The following is a 24,780-nucleotide window of genomic DNA, read 5'->3' on the forward strand; positions in this document are numbered from 1 at the left end:
TGTTAAGGTTATTGGAACATTTAAAACAAAGCCATCATTTCATCGATAGTTGTAACTGTCAGGTAGTAGGGTAATGGGAGGCTTTCAAGGTGGTAGTTATTTTTTTTTAATTTATGAATATAAACAAATATACTTGCCAGATCAGAAGGTGTTGCTTTAATGATGGTTATGGCTGGGAAGGAATTATATCTTATTTTCAGTTACATTCATTTGTATAAAAAAAAAATAATAAAAGAATGACTGAGGAATCATAAGACAATTTCTAAAACGATTTTTTTGTGTATTTCTTACTGAAGTGTGTGGAGCTGCACCTGAATAGAAACTTTGGTCCTACATTATTAGTAATCACGCCTTCAAGATGTTCAATGTTTCCAATAGGTCCTGTGTTTGGACAATCATGTTAAGGATTATAAACTGTCATCTTCTATTTCAGTGCGTACAGTTTCATCCGAATGGAAACTACGTTGCCACGGGTTCCAGTGATCGTGCTGTCAGGATATTTGATGTGCTGAACGGGTCCTGTGTTAGGACACTTACTGGTCATAAGGTAAGAATCTCCTATGATAATTTGTTTGCTTTATTTATGAGGCATTAATAAATGACCTTGAATTGGCCACCATAAGATGATGATTTGTTGTGTCCAAGACCCAGGTCCTTAGCTTCAATGTCAAGGTCACTGTGTTCCTAGAACTTTGTCAGGTTTGCTATGTACACCTAGAATACTGGCAATGGTGGTTTGTGCCAGTTCTATAACTTTGTTACTGTGGTCAGTGTTTTTTGAGTTATGCCCCTTTCTCAACTGAAATTGAAAATATACATTCTTGTTTCAGCTGAAGATTTCTACATTGATGTTTCAGGGTGCAAAATTCTACATTAATATTTCATGGTACAAAATTTTTCTTTTATGCTACAAGGTTTAAAATTTCACATCTTTGTTTCAGGGTGCAATACACAGCCTATGTTTCTCCCCAGATGGAAAATATCTAGCTTCAACAGGTATGTTTGTATTTCACCATATATGTACTAAGTAAGTGGAACAATACAAGGTGATTTGACACCACTTACTGACAAACTATTGGACATGTCTTTAGTTAACTGAAATTTAGTTTCATTCAAAGAAAAAAAGTAGTATTGTCATAGCCTCTACATTGTTGTTATTGATGGCATGTTGAACTTACGGTAACCCTTGACCATAACTCAAAAAGCATTTAAAATGTTAAAATGAAATGTGGTAAACATGTTGTAAACCAGAGGGAATACACGCATAGCAGCAAGGCCCATAACTCTGGCTTTCATAATTGCTGAGTTAAACTGCTTTATTACTGTGGTATGTGCTGTGGCGCTTTTTGGTTAAAAAATACCCTGGTTTTCATTGGATACTTATATTGATAGAAAGAGACAAAATTATAATGCAATCACTGTACATGATACACAATCACTTTTGAAAGATGTTTTTCAAGTTATAAGTAAGTAGATATCAAATGAGACATTCATGCTTTGCGAGTTTCTATAGTTTATTATTGCTGAGAATTTATTATATATGAAGCGTTTGCTATTTGTTGACAGGTCTGGATGCTACCATATGCCTTTGGGACATTTCTAATGGGAATATGTTGGCACAAATGAGAGACCATACTAACACAGTGTATTCCCTGTGTTTTAGTAGATGTGGTTCGGTACTGGCTTCTGGTAAGCTTCCTTTATCAATGGAACATTTCTAAAAGATTTATGTGAGCCCATGTATGAGTCCATACTAACACAGTGTATTCCCTGTGTTTTGGTATATGTGGTTCAGTACTGGCTTCTGGTAAGCTTCCTTTATTAATGGAACATTTCTAACAGATCTATGCGAGCCCAAGTATGAGACCATACTAACACAGTGTATTCCCTGTGTTTTGGTAGATGTGGTTCAGTACTGGCTTAAGGTAAGCTTCCTTTATCAATGGAACATTTTTAACAGGATTTATGCGAGCCCAAACATAAGACCACACTAACACAGTGTATTCCTTGTGTTACGGTAGATGTGGTTCTTTACTGGCTTCAGGTAAGTTTCCTTTATATATGGAACATTTCTAATGGGGTTTATGCTGGCCCAAGTATGAGACCATACTAACACAGTGTATTCCCTGTGTTTTGGTAGATGTAGTTCAGTACTGGCTTAAGGTAAGCTTCCTTTATATATGGAACATTTCTAACGGGATTTATGCCAGCCAAAATAAGAGACCATTCAAACACAGTGTATTCCATGTGTTTTGGTAGATGTGGTTCAATACAAGATCAGATAAGCTTTTAAACATGGGAATTTTGATTGCAAACATGGTAGCCCAAATGAGATGCTATTCAAATACATTGTATTCTCTGTGCTTAAGCTTATATGGCTCTGCACTTGCATCAGGTAAGCTTCCTTTATACATGGGTATTTATTATGTTACAAAATGACCATGCTTACACTCTGTATTCCCTGTATTATAGCAAATGTGGTTTAGTCCGGTGTCAAATAAGATTCCATTATATATGCTATTAGGACATTCCTAACGGGATGTAGAATCAGTGTATACACTGTGCTTTAGCTGTTGTGGTTCAGTTTTGGATTCAGGTAAGATTCCATTATATATATATACTATTTTTATGACATTTCTAATGGGATGTAGAATCAGTGTATTGACTGTGCTTGTGCAGATGTGGTTCAGTACTGGTTTCAGGTAACCTTTATTTAGGGTTTTGTCTATCCTACCTACAGAAAAATACATGATTAAAACTGTGATGATTGAATTGCCTTTACAAGCCTCTTGTTTCTTTGAAATTCTAGTTTTCGTATTTATAAAAGACTAAAAAATTGTTAATTAATTGCGAAATCAATTCTGTCTAATAAATGGTAGTTACATATAATTAAAATGCATGTCATTGTTCCAGGGGGTCTTGACAACACGGTGAAGCTGTGGGACGTCACTAAAGTCATCAAGGAAACAGACAAGGACATGGATGCCAGCATACCTAGTTCATTGTCTGTGTGAGTATATGAAAACAATTAAAAATATACTTTATTTATATGGTAAAAATCCTTTTTTTCATATGTAAATCTGACTTATAATATGTCTTGTCACATTTAAGCCTGTCTGGTTTTCAAAGTTACTATATAATTGTTTGTTTCAGTTTAAGATATGCAATATATATAACATTGTGAACACAAAAAATAAATATTTCATGAGTGGGTATGAGAGGCTATGCATACATGCCATATCCCCCGGTCGGGGGAAAAATCCCCCGGAAATCCCTTGGTCCCCCGCCGGGGGATCCATATCCCCTGGAATTTAAAAAAATAAAAAATTGCTCAAGCTAAATGTTGATATTGCGCGAAATTTCACAGTGTAAAAAATCCCCTGGTATAATATCAAAATCCCCTGGAATTCAGACCAAAATCCCCTGGGAAGCCTCTCAGAAATATGGCATGTATGCGTATAGGCATATTATCTCAGACATGTTTATTAACCAGCCATATCGATTTAGTTGCTCAAGATTTATCACCCTTTTTAGCTTGACTATTCGAAGAATAAGGAGGGCTATACTCCTCGCCCCGGCGTCGGCATCTGGTTAAAGTCTTAGGGCTTTAGTTGGAAGTTGGGATTTTCCTTACCCTTCGTTCAATTGACTTAATACGTACCATAGTTGTTCAGGACCATCACATAATGAGGTTACATAACTCCATATTATCCTTTATACAAGTTATGGCCCCTGATTGAATTCGGTTAAAGTTTTAGGGCAGGTTAAAGTTTTAGGGCAAGTTGGGATTTTCTCTAAGTGCAATACCCTTCATTCAATTGACTTAACACTTCACACAGTTGTTAAGGGCCACCACATAACGAGGTTAGATAACTCCATATTATATTTTATACAAATTATGGCCCCTGATTGACTATTGAACTTAGGTTATAATTTTAGGGCAGGTTGGGATATTTATTGATAACTTTTATACCCTTCATTCAATTGACTTAATACTTCACTAAATTGTTCAGGACCATCACACATGAGATTAAATAACTCCATATTATCCTTCATACAAGTTATGGCCCCTGATTGACTTAGGTTACAGTCTAAGGGCAGGTTAAAGTTTTAGGGCAAGCTGGGATTTTAATAAAAAAACTTATATACCCTTCATTTAATGCACTTAATACTACAGAATTATTGGCTACCATCTTAAAACAAGGAACATAACTCCATTTCAACCCTACATACAAATGATGGCCCTTGAATGATTTTTTTTTTTTTTTTTTAATTTTTCTTTTAATTTCTTTTGAAAGGCACAATTTTATTCTTAACCACATTTTCATATTGAATGACTTGCGTCATTAATGACTTGCGTCATTGTTTGGGCGGGCTGGTGGGAGGGCAGCTTCAAAGTCACCTAATGTATTGAATAATTTTAGCTTTTTAGCTAGGTTTGACATAAAGAGACCAAACTTGGTAAATACGAAGAATTTATGGAGACCTTTTATTGGAATGCGTTTGAGGCCCCTAGGATCAAGGTCAAGGTTACTATTTATAGAAAAATGGTTGGTATTGAATAACTTAAGTAAGGGTCTACATATTGTGACCATACTTGGTATATAGGAAGAGTTTATAGAGACCTTTCCTGAGATTGTGTTTTGGGCCCCCCAGAGTTATGGTTTAGGTCAAAGTCACTGTTGCTAAAAATAGAAATATGGTTAGTACTGATTAACTTAAGTCGACAGTCAAGGTCGACATAGTGTGACCAAACTTGGTATATAGGTCAAGTTTATGCAGAGCTTTCATGGATTGCCTTTTGGCCCCCTAGGGTCAAGGTCACTGTTTCTAACAAAAGATTACTGTTTCAGTTATGGTTGACATACTGTGACTTAACTTGATATGTAGGAAGAGTTTATGGATGACTTCCATGGGATTGTGTTTGGAGCCCTTAAGATCAAGGTCACTGTTACAAAAAAAAAGAAGAAAGCAGTTGAAACTGAATTTCTTCTGCCAATCATTTAAAACCTGGTTTTGTCACATCACGATTCTTGTGAACTTTTTCATTTGATTGTTTTATTGCTTTTGACAGGCACATAATACATCGTTATTGTATTCACTTCTAAGTCAAAGCGGTGTAGTCAAGCGCGCTGTCTTATGACAGCTCTTGTTATAATAGAGATTACCTAAATCAAGTATTGTCCGATCAATAACTTCAGAATCCATTGTCCAATCATGACCAAATTTTATCAGAATGTGTATAGGCATGATGTTTTGGACAAGTTCAATATCCTGCGATATTGCTCAGGTCACTAGAGAGGAATCAGCCTTTAATTATGGAAATAACCTTAAATTTGTCTGGTCTGTCAATAACATTAGAAGCTTAAGTATGATAATCACCAACTTTAGACAATTATGTTTAGGGGCAGAATATCCTGGTCAGGTTCGATGACCAACCACATTGTCTTAGTCACTTAAGAGTAATAACCCTCGAATTGGCAACTTAAAGAGTAATAACCCTCGAATTGGTAAAAGCTGTACTTACAGTGTCAACTCTCTAATTTGGCTAACATGCAACCAATTATCACCAAACTTGATGTCCTAAAATTAGGACGTATTTATTTTGTGATAGTTGGTGCTATTGTTTGTAGTATAAAAAAATAATTTTTCTTTCATTTCAGGAATGAATCTCCCAATCTCCTCATAGGATCGTTTGCAACAAAGGCCACTCCAGTGCTCAACATTCATTTTACACGAAAAAACCTGCTGCTGGCAGCTGGACCCATGAAAGTATCATGAAATTTGGCATACACATGTCCCTATAATGGTTTTAAAAGACTCAGGTGACAGTTGAAAGATTGGTATAGTGCCAAACTTGATGTGTTATAATAACTTGAGAGAGCCACATGATTGTGCTATTAAAGATTCTTGTTTTGTTGAAAGTTTAAGATGAACCTGTTCTTGAACATAACAAACGCAACTCAGTGTATATTGTACCAGAAATAGTTCAGTTTTATTTTTTTGTTATGGATTATCAGTTTTACAAGAATTGACAACCACTTGTGATGCTCTTGTTGAGAAAAGGGGGTGTGACTTGCAGCATGTTCGAACGTTACTATAGACATGCGTTCATGATCATGTTACTATTATAACTATTGTCATGTTATTTATGTGTTTTAAATAGAATGCATTTAAGATGCCAAGTGGAAAGCATTCATTTGGACAGCTGTAACTTCTGAAGATTATGTTTTTGTACATGTTGTAAAGTTTTAAAGATTATATGTGGATATAAATAGATGAAATTATATGTAAATATGTTTTCTTTTTCCAAATGCAAGCATACTACCAGTACAAAGCTTTAAGTGCCTCAATATATTTCCTCTCATTTAGAAGGATATTCAAAGGGTTCTGCAGGTGTGCTGCGCTAAATTAGAGTTTTGGTCTGGCTTGTTTCTGGTCAATTGAAGAAGGTAACACATTTGAATAAGAATTTTTATTGATTCACAGCACAAATTATTCTATATAAGTATGCAGCACAACAATTATAAAAATGTTTAGTTTCAAAAAGGAAAAAAACAACAACAAGATACATATACAAACATGTAATCAAGGATTGCTTGCGACCATGGTAAATTTAACATTTAAAAAATATACAGGCATTTAACTGGGCATTGTGTTTGTCACGTTTTCAGATTAATTAGTGGGATTTTTTCTCAAAACTTGATTGCTGCAAATTGTAGAATGATTACAGATTTATTTATGTTATTAATTTGATATACCAATATTGTTCAGACCTATTTTATATATTTAGTTCAATATTCTTTTCACAATTATACAGAGCATTGCAATTAAAACTAACAACAGTCTAAAGCATCAGAACCTAAATGTCTATATAAAAAAGAGGTGTGAGCCTAATGTACATTAAGGAAGCTTAATCATCAACAGTGATGTTCATGATCAAAACCCACCCACCCCCTTCAAAAAACAACACTAAAAACACACAAACTGTAATCAATGTTAAGATTGCAAGTCTGTCTTCTCTGTTACCTAACCATACAAAGCAGTTGATTCAAACGAATTATTTTCTGTGGTCCTTTATACAATTTATAAATATTAAAAGTACTTTCATATTAATAACAATAGAAAACCACCACACTATATACAATCAAAACATCATTATAAACGTTCATGAATCTATTACACATGTAGATGAGAAAATGTGATGGAATTTGAAAGCATCCTTAATCTAACTCATACATTTTAAAGAATGTTTGACATTAAGGCGATATGAAAAGAAAACCAGTACAATGCAAAAATTAAAAAAAGAAAGTAATCTCCTTTTTAAAGACGTAGCTTCTGAAAGTCATTTATTTGTAGAGATAAATAGTGGCCAGCAGCAACCAATGAAAAACCCCTCTTAGAGGAGAGAGGTTTTATTAACGTTCATATATAACCTCAATGCTTAGCCTATGCTATATGTTTTATACAACTCAGTCTTTTTTTATATTGTGTACAATATATTTTCATGAAATAAAACACCATTTATTCAACAACATTTTCGATATACATGGAACAAAAAGATCCCACTATACACATATTTGAACACCGCATTCAGTCTTGTTTCACGAACTTGTATAGGCGTATAACGACATTTTATATCGCAAGTTACCTAATTTTATATTAAGATTCTAAACTGAGTTGACATATTGATAATATATTATTGCTCAACATATAAAAATTACGACAATTATGATATTACTTATTAATTACGGTTTTGAAGTTCACAAAATAACCATTTTGACGTTAAAAAGTATATATACAAATAAAACTTAAGGACAACAAAAATTGGTACGGAGGTAAAAAGATAACTAACAATAGGATTCGAGTCCATGGCCTAGTTTTTCACATAAGTACTGGCTTAAAAGTTCAATGCTGCTCGGCAGACGAAGTGCTTCAGTGTAACGGGTTTAACAAAATACATAGACAGAATCTATTATTATAGTTAAATTCGTCTACATTACAACTTATATTTGCAACCAAATTTTGACATATTCATACAAATCTAGTCTTGTCACAACATACGCTTTCAATAAATAAAAAAGGTTAATTTTGCAATGAAAAGTGATTATTTCAAACACTAACTCTGGATGTTAAAAATTACACGGTCTCTCTTTCGGTTGAATATAACTTGTATTATTTTGTTTTGTTAAAAGAGCGCATTTTGATTTAAGATGAATAAGAAAAAATACACTGTTGCCTTGTTTAGTTCTTTTACAATACAATACTTCAAAAGGTCACACATCACGGAACAAAACGCGACTACCTTTATCTATTAACGTAAGCCCCACTTTGTAACTTAACTATTCATAGTAATTACCAGTGGTCTTGTAAATTATATGATACTTGATATATTTCCGTTACTATATTCATTTCATCTGCTTATTTGCTCAGCATATTTACGTTCCTTTCTTACATCACTGGACTATGTACGTAGAAAGAAAGTCGTCGGATCGTGTCAAGACTTACGTGAAAGGTTCATTTAAACTTGCAAATGCTTTTTCCGGTGATATTTTCGTCCATCGATCTGGAATTGCTTCACATTTGCCTACGAGTTTGTCACAAATCTTGTTATATTTAGAACCAGAAAACCACGCCCAGAATGGTGAGCACTCTTCAGTATCGTTAGAAGGCTTTATGTCCCATAGATTGAAGGGTTCATTATATTTCTTGTAAAAATGAAAATCGCCAGATTGAACTCCTATATATGAAAACATAATCGCAATGAAATCTGGTAAGTTACTTTTAGTGCAGCCACAGGCCCCATTAACATCGGAACAACGGTACGTACTTGTTCTTGAACATACTTCGTAATTACAAACATCAAAACAATTTGTGTTGAATTTATTATGAATGCCTTTAAAACTTGGAGGTTTGTGTTGCAGACACTTGTGTTTTGATACAGGTGCATGGTCCTTGCCTTTTATGCATGGTTCGCGGCAAAACGGACACAATTCAGAACACCCCCAAATGTCATCGAACATGTTACGGAAGTCATTAGATTCAGTGAAAACTGTTCTTGTAACATTGCTTCGAAGTTCCCTATCCAAAAAATCGAACATTTTTGATAAATGATTTTCTTCCAAGACTTCTGTGGTAAAATGGACTACGTTCTTCAATATGTATTTATTCAGAAATCCGCAGAAGTTTTGAGTATCAATTGCTATATGCTTAAATTCCTTTCCAAAATGTTCTAACCATTCATCAGTCTTTAGTTCTTTTTTTTTGCTTATATTGGTTTTTGCATTGTTTAAGTGCATTTTTAATATCCTTTTCAATATCTGTTTTATAATGCTGCAGTACGTCGTTTAGTGTTTCGTCAAATTTACCTGAACATTCACGTTTAAACCATTCAAATGCGATTTTTTTCGGATCCGTGGTATAATCAAAAACCTTCGTGATATCATCAGTGTTAGCAATCGATTTACATACGCTAGCAATGAGCTTTCGTTTTGAGGTTGGAATTATGATTAAAAACGTTTTGCATAACGACGCTGGTAATTTTGATTCTATAACTTCTTTAAGACAATTTCCGAGTTCAAGAAAAAATAAAATGCACTCTGCGTATTCATCCGATCTATCCTGAAGTTCTTCTTCAAAGATTGCATACATTTCACGTTCACATTTCTTAAGTTGGTATGTTACACCTTTATTTAAATCGTACTGAATATTATGCTGTGTAAACTCCTTAGAAGCAAAATTAAACCCATCAGCGAATAGTTTTTGTGAAAAACTTGTTTTTGCATATATTCCCATCTTTTTTAAGTCTTCTACAAATTTGAACTGACACTTTTCAAAGTCTTCGGAAAAGTCAACTACATCGTTTGATAAAAGTAGCCCTCCTTTATTTTTGTAACTATAAATCAGGCCTTCAATTTCCCAGACAAACCTGTTCAGCCCCGGATGAACAATGTCATGCAGAAAATCTTTATTCCAACGGAACTGAGTGTAATGGCTTTTCACTGACAGGTTAAAATTGGCTTTAGTTATACCATTTCTACCACACAGACGTTTATAATAGCCTTCGTCTCCATAGTTCCATTTTAGCCGTTCCATATTATCATCAGTGTAATCGGATTGATATTTCGAAAATTTCTGTTCATACTGTTTTTCAAAATATTTGTATATACTGTCATCTTCGATTGAAAGAGTCTGTTTTTTAATATTATCCTCGAAATCTTTCCATATTTGATCAAATTCAGCCTTTTTTTCGCTAGTACTTTTTGAGGATGAAAATATCTCAGCAGATTTTTTCCGTAGTTTATTTCTGCTAGATGAACTTACTGCACATGTTCTCATTTTTACCAACTGTTCATCAAAATACTTATTGGTTTCATTTTCTGAGCGTCTTTTCAGTTCCTTTATCTCGTTTTCGAATATTGGTGAATAAAATAATTTCCAACTATATACATCGTCCATATGCCTTTCTTTTTCTAAAAACTCCTTGAATTCCTTTTTTATTCCAACTCTTTTTTCCGAGATGAAAGCCTCCATCGAAGAAGCTACTTCGTTTTTGTTCTTTTTAAGTTCTTCTTCATTTTGACATTCAGACATATATTTGAAACATTGATTAACTTGCTCTTCTCTCGCCTGAAACCCAATATTCCTGATTAAACTTTTAAAATGGTCTTCAGCTCTAAAATAAGCTTTCATTGCTAAGCTACTTCGAAAGGTGAATATGAATCTTTCCGAATTTATACCATCCCAAAGATCGGACGCAAGCTGATTTAATTCTGACAAGGATTTAAAGCCATAATTTGGTAATAATTTCATAGCTTTAATTTTTATTTCCATTATTCTCTTACTGTAATCAGGACTAACTCGCATCAAAGATTCATCACCTTGCCAAAGATTATGGACAAGGTGTATATCTTTTCCTGCGTCAAACATAAGAACATCTTTAGCGTTATTAATATCTGGAATCCCTTCAGATGCGGCAGCCTCTCGAGCCACGTCATCTAATGTTGAGTCGAAATCCCTGTACACTTCTTTCATGTAAACATCAGTAAAACTGACTGTTACGTTGTGGTGAATATAGAAACATTTATGACCTAGAGTGATGCGACTTTGTGACGATTTTATTTTGAGAAGAGCGTTTATAACAATTTGCATGATGTCTTTCATATCTGCTATTTTTTCACCCATAATGTTGATTAACGACAGGTTTCCTAACCCAATAACAAATGTAGCAAGTTCATTATCTAAATATTTGGGCTTCCAGACATCGGACGACAACGGTGATCTAAGACCTTCTGTGTCTAAAATCATAACGTAATCTGACGCTTGATTTTCTGTGTTGCGTTGCCTCACAGGAAGCAACTTTGCTTGAATTCCTGTGGTGCAGCGACCTGATCTAACAGCAAACTGCACGCCAAACATTGTATTTAAAACAGTAGACTTTCCAGAACTTTGCAGCCCTGAGACGGAAATAGTATTGATGTTATGCACACGCAGCCTTTTGTCTACTGATTTAAAAATGTATTGCAACCATTTTCGAGGCATGAAAAAAGACTCCGTCATCAGTTCGACTGTTTCGCCCTCTATGATTAAGTTTGAAAATGTGTCCACACAGTCATTTACACTTGGCAAACGATATTTCATGGGGTCTTCTTTTAATTCAATGATTGAATCATATACGTGACCTATTTCGCGAAAAAGATGCTCAACTGTTAGGGATGAAAGCTTTATAATGTTATCTAAGTTTAAGCGCTGTTTTTCATTTTCCTCATCCGATCCTTGCCTTGTATGATCTGTCTTGCTTTCAGCAATTAAGTCCAATATCTTGTTTTTTTTCTTTGCCATTTTGCATAAAAAAGATAATTTTTGTTCAACAAAAAATCTAAGCCACCCAATGAAGTACTTTTGTCTTATGTTTAGTTGTCTTGTATTTACCAGATATTTTGCAAAAAGTCGGACAGTGTTTGAAATATTTGAAAGGTTTTCTTTCCGTGTGTTATAAATTGCGTCGTTATACTTTTCTGTTTCATGTCGATCTTCTGCACTGTTCTTTAGTCTCAAATTTTCCATCAATTTTGGAGAATGAACATAAGAGAATGGTGTTAAAATACTAATGCAGTTTTGAAAACTGTTTTCATCTTCTGTTTGTTCATGCCTTTGCATACTTACTTCAGTAGCCATCTCAGACACCAACCATTTTGCTAATTTCTTTCCAAAAATTAAGTCTTCGTTTTCTTCCTCCTCCAAAATGTGACCATTGTTTTCGTTAAAAGTATTGATTCTTAATTCTAACGGAAGCAAAGCCTGATATGTTTCGAAATGTTTGTCTATGTTACTGCGGATGTTTTTCAATATTTTTTCAGTTTCCTTTTCTGTTTCCTTTTCATGCGTGGAAATTACTTTAAATTTATCTTTGTGACTATAACATAGCTTTTTCATTTTGTCTTGGATATCGGTTTTAGTTTCACGTTCGACTTTAGTGTGCTCAGAGAACAATATAACGCATTTCGGTATTTCAATGAGCAGTTTGCTATAATTTTCAAAATTGCTCAACATTTCATTTAGGTCAATTATAACAACAAACAAGTCTGTTGTTTGAATTAAACAATTCCAAATAGTGGTTTTGGGTTCGAATTCCTCAGCAAAGTCGCCTCTGACATTCATATATGTACTTATCGGTTTGTTTTTATTTGTGGGTGAGTCCCAAAATATCTCGACGACTCTTTTAAAAAGAACTCGACTTAACAGACCAGACTTGCATTCCTTGTTGAAAAAGATTGAGAATGCGTCATTCCTATTTTGGATCAAGCGATTAAGAAACATTGATTTCGAAAATTGTGGCCTGCCAAGGCGAACAAATGTTATCAATTTGGTTTCCATGGTTAAAGCACAATGCTCTAAATTATTAACATTTGAAATCGGAAACTGTTGTAAAGGCCATAAGGAAATTTGGAGCGCATTTGTTTCAATTGAATGGTACAAAAAAGGCATGGCAAGTTTACACAGATACATCTTCTTAAAAAGCGTTTGTTTCAAAAGTCCATCGCATGAATGAAATGTGGCCATAAAAATGTCCATGGCACACATTTCAGTTACCGCTTGTGAGTCATGTTTGTTATTCTCTTCAATCTCAAGCCAATCACCCATATCGTCCTGCTGTGTGTCAGGTACGTTATCTCTGCCTTCCCAATTGCCATGAAGAAGTTCGTGGAGAAGTGTCCACGGCATGTCTGATGGTCCCCTATCAGAATCCGGACTTGAAATGTCTACAGCCAATGCTTCGTTCAGCGTTATTTTCTTACGAAGTCTTTCAGTCAGATTGAGCTTCTCGAAAGTTGCTTGAACCGCTGCCGAAAAAGAAAAATGGTATACTTACTTTTTAGGGCTGAGAAATCGACACAACTCACTTGTTAACATTTAAATAACTCGCAAAGTGAGCGATACCCATTTGTATAGGGCCGGTATACCATGTACACGCTGTCCGCGTACCAATGTCCGCATCATGACGTGTTACACAATTTTCAGTCTATCGTGTCCGCATGAACATACGTATCCGCAAGAGTTGCTCATTTAGCGTTTTAAAAGATGCAGATCTAAAGCGGTAACAGTTTGGTTTGAAACACGTATATATACGTGGCAAAAAAATCACTAGTGTGCGAATGATTTGTGCATTGGTTTAACAAGCTAGTAGTAACTTATCCTAATTATCAAAACTTAAATTTGACATTGTTCCTAATTGAAAAAAACAACCCAAACCTCGTTTCCTCGCATTGCGGTATTGCTACTTTGTTCCTTGTTTACTTGGGTGATATATTTTTTGTACCAATATATTATATTTTCGTTTATAGAATTAATCCACCATAATTAAAAGCAACTTACCTGCACTGAAGGAACTGTGCTTTGCTCTCCCAGTCAATTTAACGTTGGCATCTACATCCGTTGTCATGAAAATGGAGATGTCAAACCAAGGAGGCTGTGTATTTGATTGCACCATGTATGACAAACAATGGTGCATATCAAATAAAATTTTCTCATCCTCGCCGACAATTTGAATCTCTTGTAATACCCCTTTCGTCTCTTTGAGAAATTCAAGGATTCCAAATCCAATATAAACTTCTGACAATTCTTGACAGCTTTTACCTATTTGGAACATAAAACATACTGAGTTTGATTTTTAGAGTAGTGACAATACAATGAATACTACTGGAGTCTTTATCTTTAAAGTCACTCACATCAAAGTTAAACAGACATTTAACGAGACAACCAATGGCACAAGGATATTACGGGAGTCGATATTTAGTATACCTTTCAAATAAAGGATGGGTAAGTCATCATGCAGGATTATTTCCCTATGCCTAAATGTAAACGATTTAATTTAATAATATCGATGAGCAACGTAGGTTCAGAATATACAGATATATGTTCCTAATCTTTTATTTTCTTACTCAAGGATAAGCTTTTCCGTTGAGCCAAGCGCTACAACGCAAAAAGTATTTTACAACAACGTTTGCGAATATAAAATTATTACAATTCAATAGAGTGGGATTTGATAAATATTTTAACAATAACTTTAATATTAAAAAGAAAATAAATGTTTAAAAACGCGACTTTAAAGTAACTTTGACGGTTTAAAAATGTGATTTTTAGAGGAACTATTTAATGTCAACTGAAATTAATACGCGTAATGACATACGTAAAAAAAACACTCAAGCTTTTTCGTTACATTCAAAAACGTACGAGTTATTCGTCTTTTTTCACAATTTGATAACGCATTAAAAGGCATGCAAGAAAAAATATCAACCATGTGCTCCCGGTCCGGATCGAAAAATCCGAGCTCTCGGAACGGGGGATTGCCAACACATGCTATATAGTATTAATCCGGACGGGTAACACATTATATACATCCTTAATAAGCACGTTATAAACACATGATATGTAATTATAAACTACTTTTTTGCCGATTTTGTATATTATTGTTCATTCATATATATTTTTCTCTAGAAATATTTCCATTTGTATTATAATCCTTCTTGTAGAAGGGAAAAAGGAGTATGTATCTATAAATCATTTTTATCTTTTTATATAAGCAGTTGGGAAATTCACGTGTTGCTCTTTTAATATGCTTTCTTTCTACTTACGTTGAATAAGCATGAAAGCAACTGAGTGGTTAGCACACAGAATAGAGACAACTTCATAATGAAATTAAACTCTGTAAAATACATGCTTTCAATCAGCGTAACAAAGTTATAGTACCTGCTACGATAGGTGAAAATGCTGCTATGGAACAAGGGCTTTCTTCGCACTGCGTGAGACCTTTAGCAACGGCATTCTTCAAATCATTTCCAAATGTTTCGACCTTTGTCTGTTAACAAAAATAGTACATTTTATCGTTATGCAGAACACTTAAAAAGTACGATATATATCAAACAATTTGTTTATCATTAGTATATTTACGTACATGTATTTAAAACAATCAGTAATGACTGCTGCGTCTAACTCTAGTTGAAGGCAACACATGATAATTAAATGGTAATGGGCGCAGCTTCCTATTTTGTAAATGCGTTCCTTTGTTGCAAAATAAGACTGTCGTTAACTTTGATAAAGTGTATAAAATTCACAAAAGGGTTGTACTCATCAAAAAGTGTGAAAAGGAGTAAATATCTCCTCTCAATAAATGAAGGTATTTCCGAAATTATATTTAAATAAATTTGTGTTAAGTAGTATGAATCGCATTGCTGTAATGACAACGCAAACTGCATATTCCGTACACATTTTTATTTTAAATCACAGTTTTCTGAAAACCTTCCGAAAATACATTTGGAAAGCGTTAGCGGTTTTCTTCAAAGTTTGTTTAAAGGTTAAGGAGGCATCGCGTTAAATAGATTTTACTTCAGTTTGCAAGTTTTTGAAGTTTTGAATGATCGAGACTTAAACAGCACCTAAGACCATCAAATGGATTGAGTGTAACATCTATTAAAGCCTGTTGAATCACTTGAAACATAGCTGAAACCGACATCGAGTGTATACGTTTAAGCATCACTCATACAAACTATTCATGCATTTACTGTTTGTAAACCCCCAGTAAATTTACATTTTACTGTCAGACCGTTCCAAGGCGGTACCTAACAATTCTTGATAAACATACCTATTTATATATATATATATATACATATAGTATGTATGCACTGTGCTGTTTGTAGAGGTTTGTGCTGTTCTTCTATGTTTCTTGTTTGTGATTTTATGGTTTATGTCTTTGGCGTTTACCCAGTGCCACTAAACCGGGTTTATGTTTAAACTTTTTGCTACTGAGCTTGTTTCTGTAGCTTTTTGCATAAATATTGTTTTCAATTCAACCAATGCTCTTAATAACTCGCACAAGAACGACGCGGCGTATTTTTCTTTTTTACTTTGAAATAAATAATTATCTTCTATTTCTTATGACTTTATAGGCTATACTTACCGCCGAATATGGTTTATAATCATCCCAAACCGGGAAAGGGACCCTTAAAACCTCTTGATTGTGCGTTTGAAATGCATCGACCACCTGAACTTCATACAATTTGCCACACTTTACTGTCAGTTTTAGCTTGTCTGTAAGTCCAATAACCATAGGAAATTCTGAAATGTTTAATAAACGCACATTCAGTGAAGCTTCTATATAAAAACAGAATTTGATACATATATTTCTTAACATAAAACTAACATTTTCTGACATGAATTTACTGGTTAAGTGTTTTTGTGTCTGACACGTCATTGTCTTTAAAAAGGACACATGCATCGAGTTCGAGTTGGTTCCCCTCTTGCAGTGTATGCGCAGCGATGTTACCGAAAAAAAGCCTTACAGTTTGCTAATGGGGAGTAATGTTGATTTATATGAACGAACATCTGCCTCCACACTCGACCTTAAACACTTTAGAACACATCAACTGCAATAAAAATTACACCACTCCATGCGCGTTTAAAAGCATATCAGACATATAAGATCACTGTTTCTTTTACCATATTTAATATGAAAAACTTAACTACCTTCATAAATTATTAATCAGTTCCGATAAAAAAGAAACAACATAAAACAACAAACATGATGTTAAGCGCTAATCTACAATTTCACAGTCGGTTACAAAAACAACAATACAGCATTGTACTAGTTTAATTTTGCGTTCAAGTGTGAAAATGCTTTGTTTTTTAACATCCATAGTTCATAAAATTGACATCGCAATTCATTAAATATCTACATTACTATTTGTCTACTAAATTTTATGCGAACGTTACGTAATGACGTCGTTGAAATTTTTCGAATGAATTAGTGAAAATATCAATGTTGAAACAGTTAAAGGTCAATTATATTTTACTGATAAATCTCTATAAAACATTTGAAAACATATAACAAATGAAATATTAGATGGAGTTGAATTTTGATCAATTGTTCTGATTCTCTGGACGCTTTCTGGCAATCGACGTCTGAAAGATACTTTGACTTTGAGCAAATGATTTCATTACAAATATATCAACGAATAAAATAATTTATAATTTACCAAGCCAATATAATAAGTATTAGTTTACCTGGTATAGGTCCTGGGTTTGGTTCTATTCCCCCTCTGAGCAAGAGTAAACCAATAAATAGAACTGCTCCCGTAAACCCTGCGATTCTCTGTTTTAATACCAAACAGTTCCACAAAGGACCCAATAAAGCTGGTATATATCGGACTGCATCTATACTTGGCAATTGCAACTCCAAATTCTGTTCTGCCTTCTTCTCGTTAGCTGCATCAACTATAAAGGCATTACTGCATATATATTAAATGTGCTCTGTCTCTTCTATATCTTTCTTAACATTTAATTTTGTATTCCTTACACTTTAATATACGGGTAGGAAATGCACATTTAATAAAAAAATCGATTTTAATAAAATACCCCTGGTGCAATTAAGAACCCTCTGCAAGCATTCTTATCGGAGCAATATTTACACATATTTGCGAGTTTACTTTTATTTTACCATCGGTGTTCACTCCAAAAGCTTATCAACTCTGCTTGATAGTATTGAGATTTAGTTACTGGGCCACCAGAACACGTGAATAATTAATTTTGAAGAATATTCGTAGCAATGTACAGAGCATATACATACAGTGGATGCATAAACTCACCGGCATCTATAAGACTGAAATCGTAGGCGCCTGACCACAGCACAATGCACATACCAACCAAGAAGAAAGAAACCGTTGTGCTTTTCAAGAAAAGGCTGAAGTTGACTGATATGTTTGAAGTTACAACATCGGAGCCAAATGCAAACTTGTTCGTTCCTATTCTAGCTCGGTAGGTTTGAATATCAACACCCATGGTGAAATCTGAAAAAGATGAAGTAAATGTCCGTTTAGTTAACACCGTTTGTTAACTCGTTTTTGTTGAAAACGGGAATACCTAAACAAGACTAGTTTTCGCAGACGACATAATATTACATAAATGGCATAAGTTAATGAACCTTATAGTGCACAAATCAGGATGATAGTGGTCATCTAGAACAGATGTCCGTCTCTCATCGGCCAAGAGGATGTTGGTTCGACACCTACCCTCCGGGGTTCTTTCTCATGGCCTCTCAAAAGGATCACCTAGCTTAAGAAAAGAAGTTTAATTCGAAGATGAAACAACAGAAAACCAAAAAATCAATTGCAGAGAACTTAGTTAATGATCACAAATTGAATTATGAGCAAATCAGGAACAGTAAAAGACATATTGTTTTTCATATGTTATTCATGTGCCGATAATAGTTTGCTGTTTATCCTTGAGAGTGCAAGGTGTTGGTTGTGTGTTTCGGTGTAAACTATAGATATTCATAATATCAAGCTTGCCGTTTTGTAATAAACGCATTTGCCTTTTTGTAACTTCTAGGCATGAGTCCATATCCATATTGCAGTCGGACATCATTACATGGGTGCATTCAATCTCAGAGATTATTTAGAAAATATAAATCTGTTTCAATGGATGGATGTCGTCAGTCTAAACAGGTTGTATATAGCATCCTCGTTCCTGTAATGCATGTATTGCAAGTTTTAAAGTAATTTAACCCCACTGATGTACGTTTTTTGTGCTTTCTGGTATTGATGGTTTGTCACAATCTTTGCATTCAAGATCAATCCCACAGATCGAATAACCAAAGTTAATTGTCTTTTTGTGAAGAGCAAAAATGAGATCTTTTTATGAATCGAAATCGCCGCCATGACTGTTCAGATTAATGGGTAGTTCACCTTTAGTCCTTCGTGAATAATAACGCTTAAATATTATTTGCAATGACAATTATTTAGGGATTTGATAAATTTGTAATATCACTTGAACCCTTTTGATTTCATCAATGCCTCACCCCCAAAGCCGCATATTTGTTTGTCCGTGTATCTATCATATTCCATGACGAAAATTCTCCCACTCAGGTTCCCTTTCCAGACGCTATGAAAACGGCTCAAGCTCAGTATGCATTCGTTTGAAACCACTGCCCTATGGCTAACACATATTTACCAATGCATTCCTAATGGTTCTTACAATACAAACTATATTGACATAACTTCAATAACGTTCAAATTTTAGTTACTGCTGATCTTCGTATATACGGTAGCTAACTAGGAACATTCATCTCCGGATTGTCCAGAGAGAAGCAAACTTAGTCCGAGGCTATTTCATCCGTTGTATTGTCGTCGACTGAGTGAAAAAAATGTTTTCATAATTTTGGTAGTCCTGTGGCATATTAGTCAATAAAGAATTGCTTATAATATGTTTTCATCGTTTTGAAATTATCAATCTTCATTTCACTAACTCTCTTAGTATCGCAGGAATGCATGAACACATCGTATTTACCGAACTTTTGATTTTTGCCATCAGTAGTATTCGAATCTTTTCGTAGCCGCCGTTTTAATGCTCCAATCCCTGTCTTAACATGATTTTTCAGGATCGTCAAAAGCGTCATTGCTTAAAAATATTCACAGGCACACGATACAATAATGATACGGCATAAAACGAATTAAAACAGGATATAAAGGCTTTACAAGAGATGACAGTCTATGAATACAGACCTACAAAGTCAAGTGTCACCAAGCGTTAAGTTTAATCAAAGCGATTGTTGTCTTTCAAAGCAAAGCACACGATTGATGGTTCTGCTGATTCAAAACACCTTAGAATACAAGAATTTCTTGCTTCGAGTTATCGCCTGATTATTGCATATACCATATGTATCTTGACTTAATACGTGTTGCATAAATGTATCATTTTTATAACCATCCCGCAAGTATTGATCATTAATAGAGCTGCAACTTATATCTTCTAAACGAGGTATTCTTAATGACAATGAAAATAATTACCGTATTCAAATATAGTGTGTCACGATTCCGTTCAAAATATCGCCATTGAGTTATGTCGTAAAACCATTGATTACTGTCACACATTCAATAAACGATTAAGGTAAATGCATTGTCGACAACCACTGTATTTACTCCGTTTTACTTCATAAATAGCGAAGTAGTGTATCGGAGGTATTGGATGTGGTTTACGTTGCCTTCATACTCTTATAATGCCAAAGCGACCTGTATACCCACATGTATTGAACGAAATTGGAGTAACCTAATTGGTTGTGACTAAATGTGAGTTATGCTTTGTCTGAATTAATCCATTTATGATCCGAAGCCTTGTTGTGAATTAATATAACTTTTATGCGTGTGTTTGGATGTTGAAAAAGGGATTTGTAAATTGAGATATGACATGTGTGTGATTATTGAACAAATACAATACAGATAGCATTATTGTTAAACTTTAATTTATTAGTGACCTTAACAGTTTAATTGAAATATTTATCAATTAGTGTTCATCTATGACGGATGTAGAACAAAGAAGTGAACATACCAGTAATTAATGTTTGTTTTTGATGCATTAATTCTGGTGTAAACAAATTGTATGGCGGATAAACTGGTGAGTTATGTTAGATTTAGATTTTATCATTGCTTGGTATTAGATTTTATTTAAATCATTACATTGATCGGCCATTTTGGCAATGATCTAGACACATTGGAATGGTAAAGAATGTAAATGTGTTGCTTGTTCATGAGCTTAAATAACATAGCACAGGTATAGCATTTTTCAGATCTGTAGTTCTTGTTAGCAACCTACATACATGTATGTCAATTGCATGATCTGTTCTTTTTATGTTTACTTGCATTGTTTTTACTGTGTTGTTTGTATTGCTCTGTAGTCTTGCCTTACTTTGCATTATTTTGTACTCTTACATTATTTTGCATAGCTATACTTTAGTATTCCTGCCTTATTTTGCATTGTTTTGCTTGCATTATTTTGTCTTTTGGTAAGCTGCTTTAGAAAATAGCATGCATGTCTGCTTATCTTGTATCACCTGGATACCTGTAACCTAGCATAATTGTGATTTTCTGTGTCTTTTGGTTAGCTGCTTTAAAAATATACTGCATGTCTGTTTATCTTGTATAACCTGGATACCTGTAGCCTAGCATTATTGTGATTTTCTGCGTGCTACGTCAGTTATAATATACTATTTAATAACTTATACCAAATGATTTAATTTTATTTACTATGAGTAACATCAGGTCACTTCGAATCTGATTTGAGCTGATATTTTCATTTCTTATGCCATTTTTTAAAACAAACACACTTTTTACACTCATTTACATTTTTTGTCTTGTACTATTTTTTTTAATTCTCTTTTAAACCTCTTTTGGTAAGATTAGCATGTCTCCCATAGTTTTTATGCTGTATTAATGTAAGATTTACTCTCTTGTAGCTGCTTTATATATGTTATCCATATACATTTGTTAAATAGTCGGTTAAAAAAGCTCATCAGAGCTTATATACACTGTATTTCTGTCTTGTCGACTTTAAATAAAATTTTATCCTACATCTTACCCTAGGCAACAGGTATTTAAGACGACGGGATGGATACATGTGAGACTATTATGTTAAATCACGTATCTTCATTTGTATAGTTCGATTAGTCACACATTGTTTAAAAACAAATATTGACCTATATTGAAATGTAGAAAATGAAACTATTGCATGCAACTTGGCGACGTTAACCAGCTAACCGCATTATTAAACCACTCAAACCGGTAACTTTTTGCAGCGGTGAGTTTTGTCATAAGGCCTTAAAATATGTTTATTCCCCGTTTCCTGAGCTACTTTTTTACACAGATTCTAGACGTTATTATTGCTTTGAGTTTTGGTTTTTATTTGTTCAATTAAAAGTTTTTTCCAGCGTTTAACAATACCACCGATACTTATACTGAGTGTTCCGTAGTTTAAAGCATTAAACCTAAAGTAAAAACTATCAAGAAAATAAATGGCTAATAAAAAAAAGCATATTACGCAATAAACTTTCGACCAACCTTCCTTTAAGGGGGATGAAACCGGAAACACACAAAAAACGGTTTTTGACTGTCAGTTCATGCATTTCATTATTCTGCAAGTTAAAAATAGTGTGTCGCTTGGAATATTCAATGCCAAATCAACTATTTTCCTGAATGGGTCAATGCCTCAGAAGAAGAGTTCTGGAACCGAGTATACTCATTTATGTTTCACAAAAAGCTGAGCTATACATTAATAAGACATTTCTTCGTTCTTTATGAGAAATATGTATCAAAAGTGCCAACTCTATTTGAACCTGTATATTTACATTTTATAAAGAAACTATGCCTTATTAACATTTTCCTTTCAAACTTACAAGGGTAATGGACTTTACACATATTAAGTCAATGTAAATTTTAGCAATGGCGGCATCTCAAACTTTCGGAATTTAAATGAATACAAACAAGTTCATATGCTTCCCAAAATGACATTGTAATACTCAAAACAAAATTTCTATTACTTTCGCTCCAATGTAAACATATCGTTTCATCTAAAATTCACAATACCTTTCTGGAGTGAGGCTCTGTTCTCATAAAAGCTACTTCCTCTACACAGCAGAAACCACAAAATGCAAACCGGCTAGTTGTTCAGCATTAAACACCGTACGCACATGCGCACTGGCAAAAATATCGTAAAAACGACGCATTGCGCAGCTTTTTTGTGCAGAATTGAATCATTAGTAACGCGCTTGGGATATAGTTACAATGCTCATCAATTTGAAATAAGATCATACATATCTTTAAAGTTAAGGTCGTTTGATCTCTTAAATATAAATGGAATATTTTAAAGATTCATGCTGTGACATCGGTTAAAATGAGTAAATGTTCCGCATTTTACATACGAACATATGTTCATTTTTATATTGAACAACGTATGGTTAAAAAACATTCACTTTCATTCTTTGAAAAAAAAAGATTTGTGTGACACGATAGGTTATACAGATCATTACATGTTTAAATAAACAAAAACCATGGTATAAGAGAATGTTATATTTTAGAGCATGACATTCGGTTATCGGTGGCGATGGCCTAGCTGTAAACTCTGACTCTGGATATGAACAAAGTAGATATTAAAACTGATTATACGTGAGATGCTAGAAAAGGTTCCCATTCATTTTGTTCATTGTAAACCATTGCGGTGTTAAACAATCATTACAATCTTAACTTTACCTAAATATCTTTTTTGTCGAAACAATATCAAATTACAGCTCTAGTTATTAGACGATATATCACTCGTCCTTATAATGGACTTTATATGAAAAAGCAAATTGACAAAGCGATAAATGCTTAAGAAATTGCCTCCTATAATATGTTATTCAAAAAATTGTGAATTTATGATCACAGCACAATCGATATTTCATTCAAAACCAATCTGAATGACGATTCAAAACCAATCTGAATGTCGATTCAAAACCAATCTGAATGACACGACAAGGTCAATGTCTGATCAATGAATAATTTTGCAGTTGAAAGTACTTGTGCACGGTATGGTAAATTGCACGATTTATGGACATTGTATTTCCCTTTCCTAAATAAAGTATAGACAATCGTTAGAATTATAACTTTGTAGGCTTTACTAACGCGCTTGGGATGGAATAACAATGCTCTATATATCAAACGAAGAAAATACGGTTGGAAAATAAAATAAGACAAGTACATGTAATGTAGGTTACGTTATAATGTTTTTTTAAAGAACCGGAACACTTTCTCCGTATACGCAGATGATACATACGATATTCCACGTCTTCAAAATATCCAGAATGAATCCAACTTCAATGTTAGCCGATAAAACGATTTAAAGACAAGCAAATTAACATAGGCGAACGGTCCGACCGATAAGAAATATTGTATGAGCATCTTCAGATGGAGATTTCGCCCAAATAATTTTAGGTTAAAGGGTTCATTTGATTGTAATTTATTAAGCATTTTTTCTCGACCATACTGACATGAATTGTCAACTTGGACAATGTAATGGGGTGTGAGCCGGGTGCCCCTCTCCCCGGGTCCACTTGTGTTATTAATATGATACATCTTGTATCATACAGTATTCAAGAATAATTTATGAAACATATTCATGTGGGGTTAAGGCTATTTTTTACATTATCGTTATCATTTCCGTGATTATCATGGCTGCGATCAGATAATAGCCTTAAGAAGATAGGAAATAATAACTTTAAGTAAGAAGAAAAAATGTCTGCAACTTTAAAAGCACATCAACAGTTTTCTCAGAAACGTGCCTGTTTTATACAGAAAAGGTCACTGTGTTTTTAGAAACGAATCGGAACCTCAGCAATAAGACATTGCTGTGTCTTCCATTCCTTTTCAAAATTATAACCTGCTCAACAAGCGAAAGTTACAATTAATACATTAACTTTCAATT

General features: G+C 34.0%; 2 protein-coding genes across 2 annotated transcripts in view; one reads left to right on the forward strand and one right to left on the reverse strand.

Moving 5' to 3' along the window:
• The window catches only part of LOC128240381 (transcription initiation factor TFIID subunit 5-like), a 37,154-nt gene extending 30,865 nt beyond the window's left edge, over positions 1–6,289 (forward strand). The window contains exons 12-16 of the mRNA XM_052957015.1: positions 434–547; positions 942–996; positions 1,567–1,689; positions 2,914–3,010; positions 5,664–6,289. Of these exons, the coding sequence (XP_052812975.1) occupies positions 434–547; positions 942–996; positions 1,567–1,689; positions 2,914–3,010; positions 5,664–5,781 (507 nt within the window). The 3' untranslated portion in view covers positions 5,782–6,289. The remainder of the gene's footprint in view (positions 1–433; positions 548–941; positions 997–1,566; positions 1,690–2,913; positions 3,011–5,663) is intronic.
• Positions 6,290–6,478: 189 nt separating this feature from the next.
• On the reverse strand, positions 6,479–22,974 carry LOC128239904 (interferon-induced very large GTPase 1-like). The gene is made up of 7 exons (XM_052956348.1): positions 22,908–22,974; positions 18,141–18,341; positions 17,560–17,769; positions 16,457–16,614; positions 15,250–15,358; positions 13,876–14,136; positions 6,479–13,343 (listed from the first exon to the last, which is right to left on the reverse strand). The coding sequence occupies exons 2-7, from the start codon at positions 18,331–18,333 to the stop codon at positions 9,244–9,246; spliced, it is 5,031 nt and encodes a 1,676-aa protein (XP_052812308.1). The 5' UTR covers positions 18,334–18,341; positions 22,908–22,974; the 3' UTR covers positions 6,479–9,243.
• Positions 22,975–24,780: the final 1,806 nt, after the last annotated feature.

Source organism: Mya arenaria, chromosome 7, assembly GCF_026914265.1.
Source record: "Mya arenaria isolate MELC-2E11 chromosome 7, ASM2691426v1".
Classification (NCBI taxonomy): domain Eukaryota; kingdom Metazoa; phylum Mollusca; class Bivalvia; order Myida; family Myidae; genus Mya; species Mya arenaria.

Excerpts from the sequence above, each read along its gene's own strand:
- LOC128239904 (XM_052956348.1), bottom strand. The coding sequence starts at position 18,333 with ATGGGTGTTGATATTCAAACCTACCGAGCTAGAATAGGAACGAACAAG. Across the intron at positions 14,137-15,249 it reads ATTTTCACCTATCGTAGCAG|GTAAAAGCTGTCAAGAATTG; the intron begins GTACTATAACTT and ends TGTTCCAAATAG. Across the intron at positions 13,344-13,875 it reads GCACAGTTCCTTCAGTGCAG|CGGTTCAAGCAACTTTCGAG; the intron begins GTAAGTTGCTTT and ends CTTTTTCGGCAG.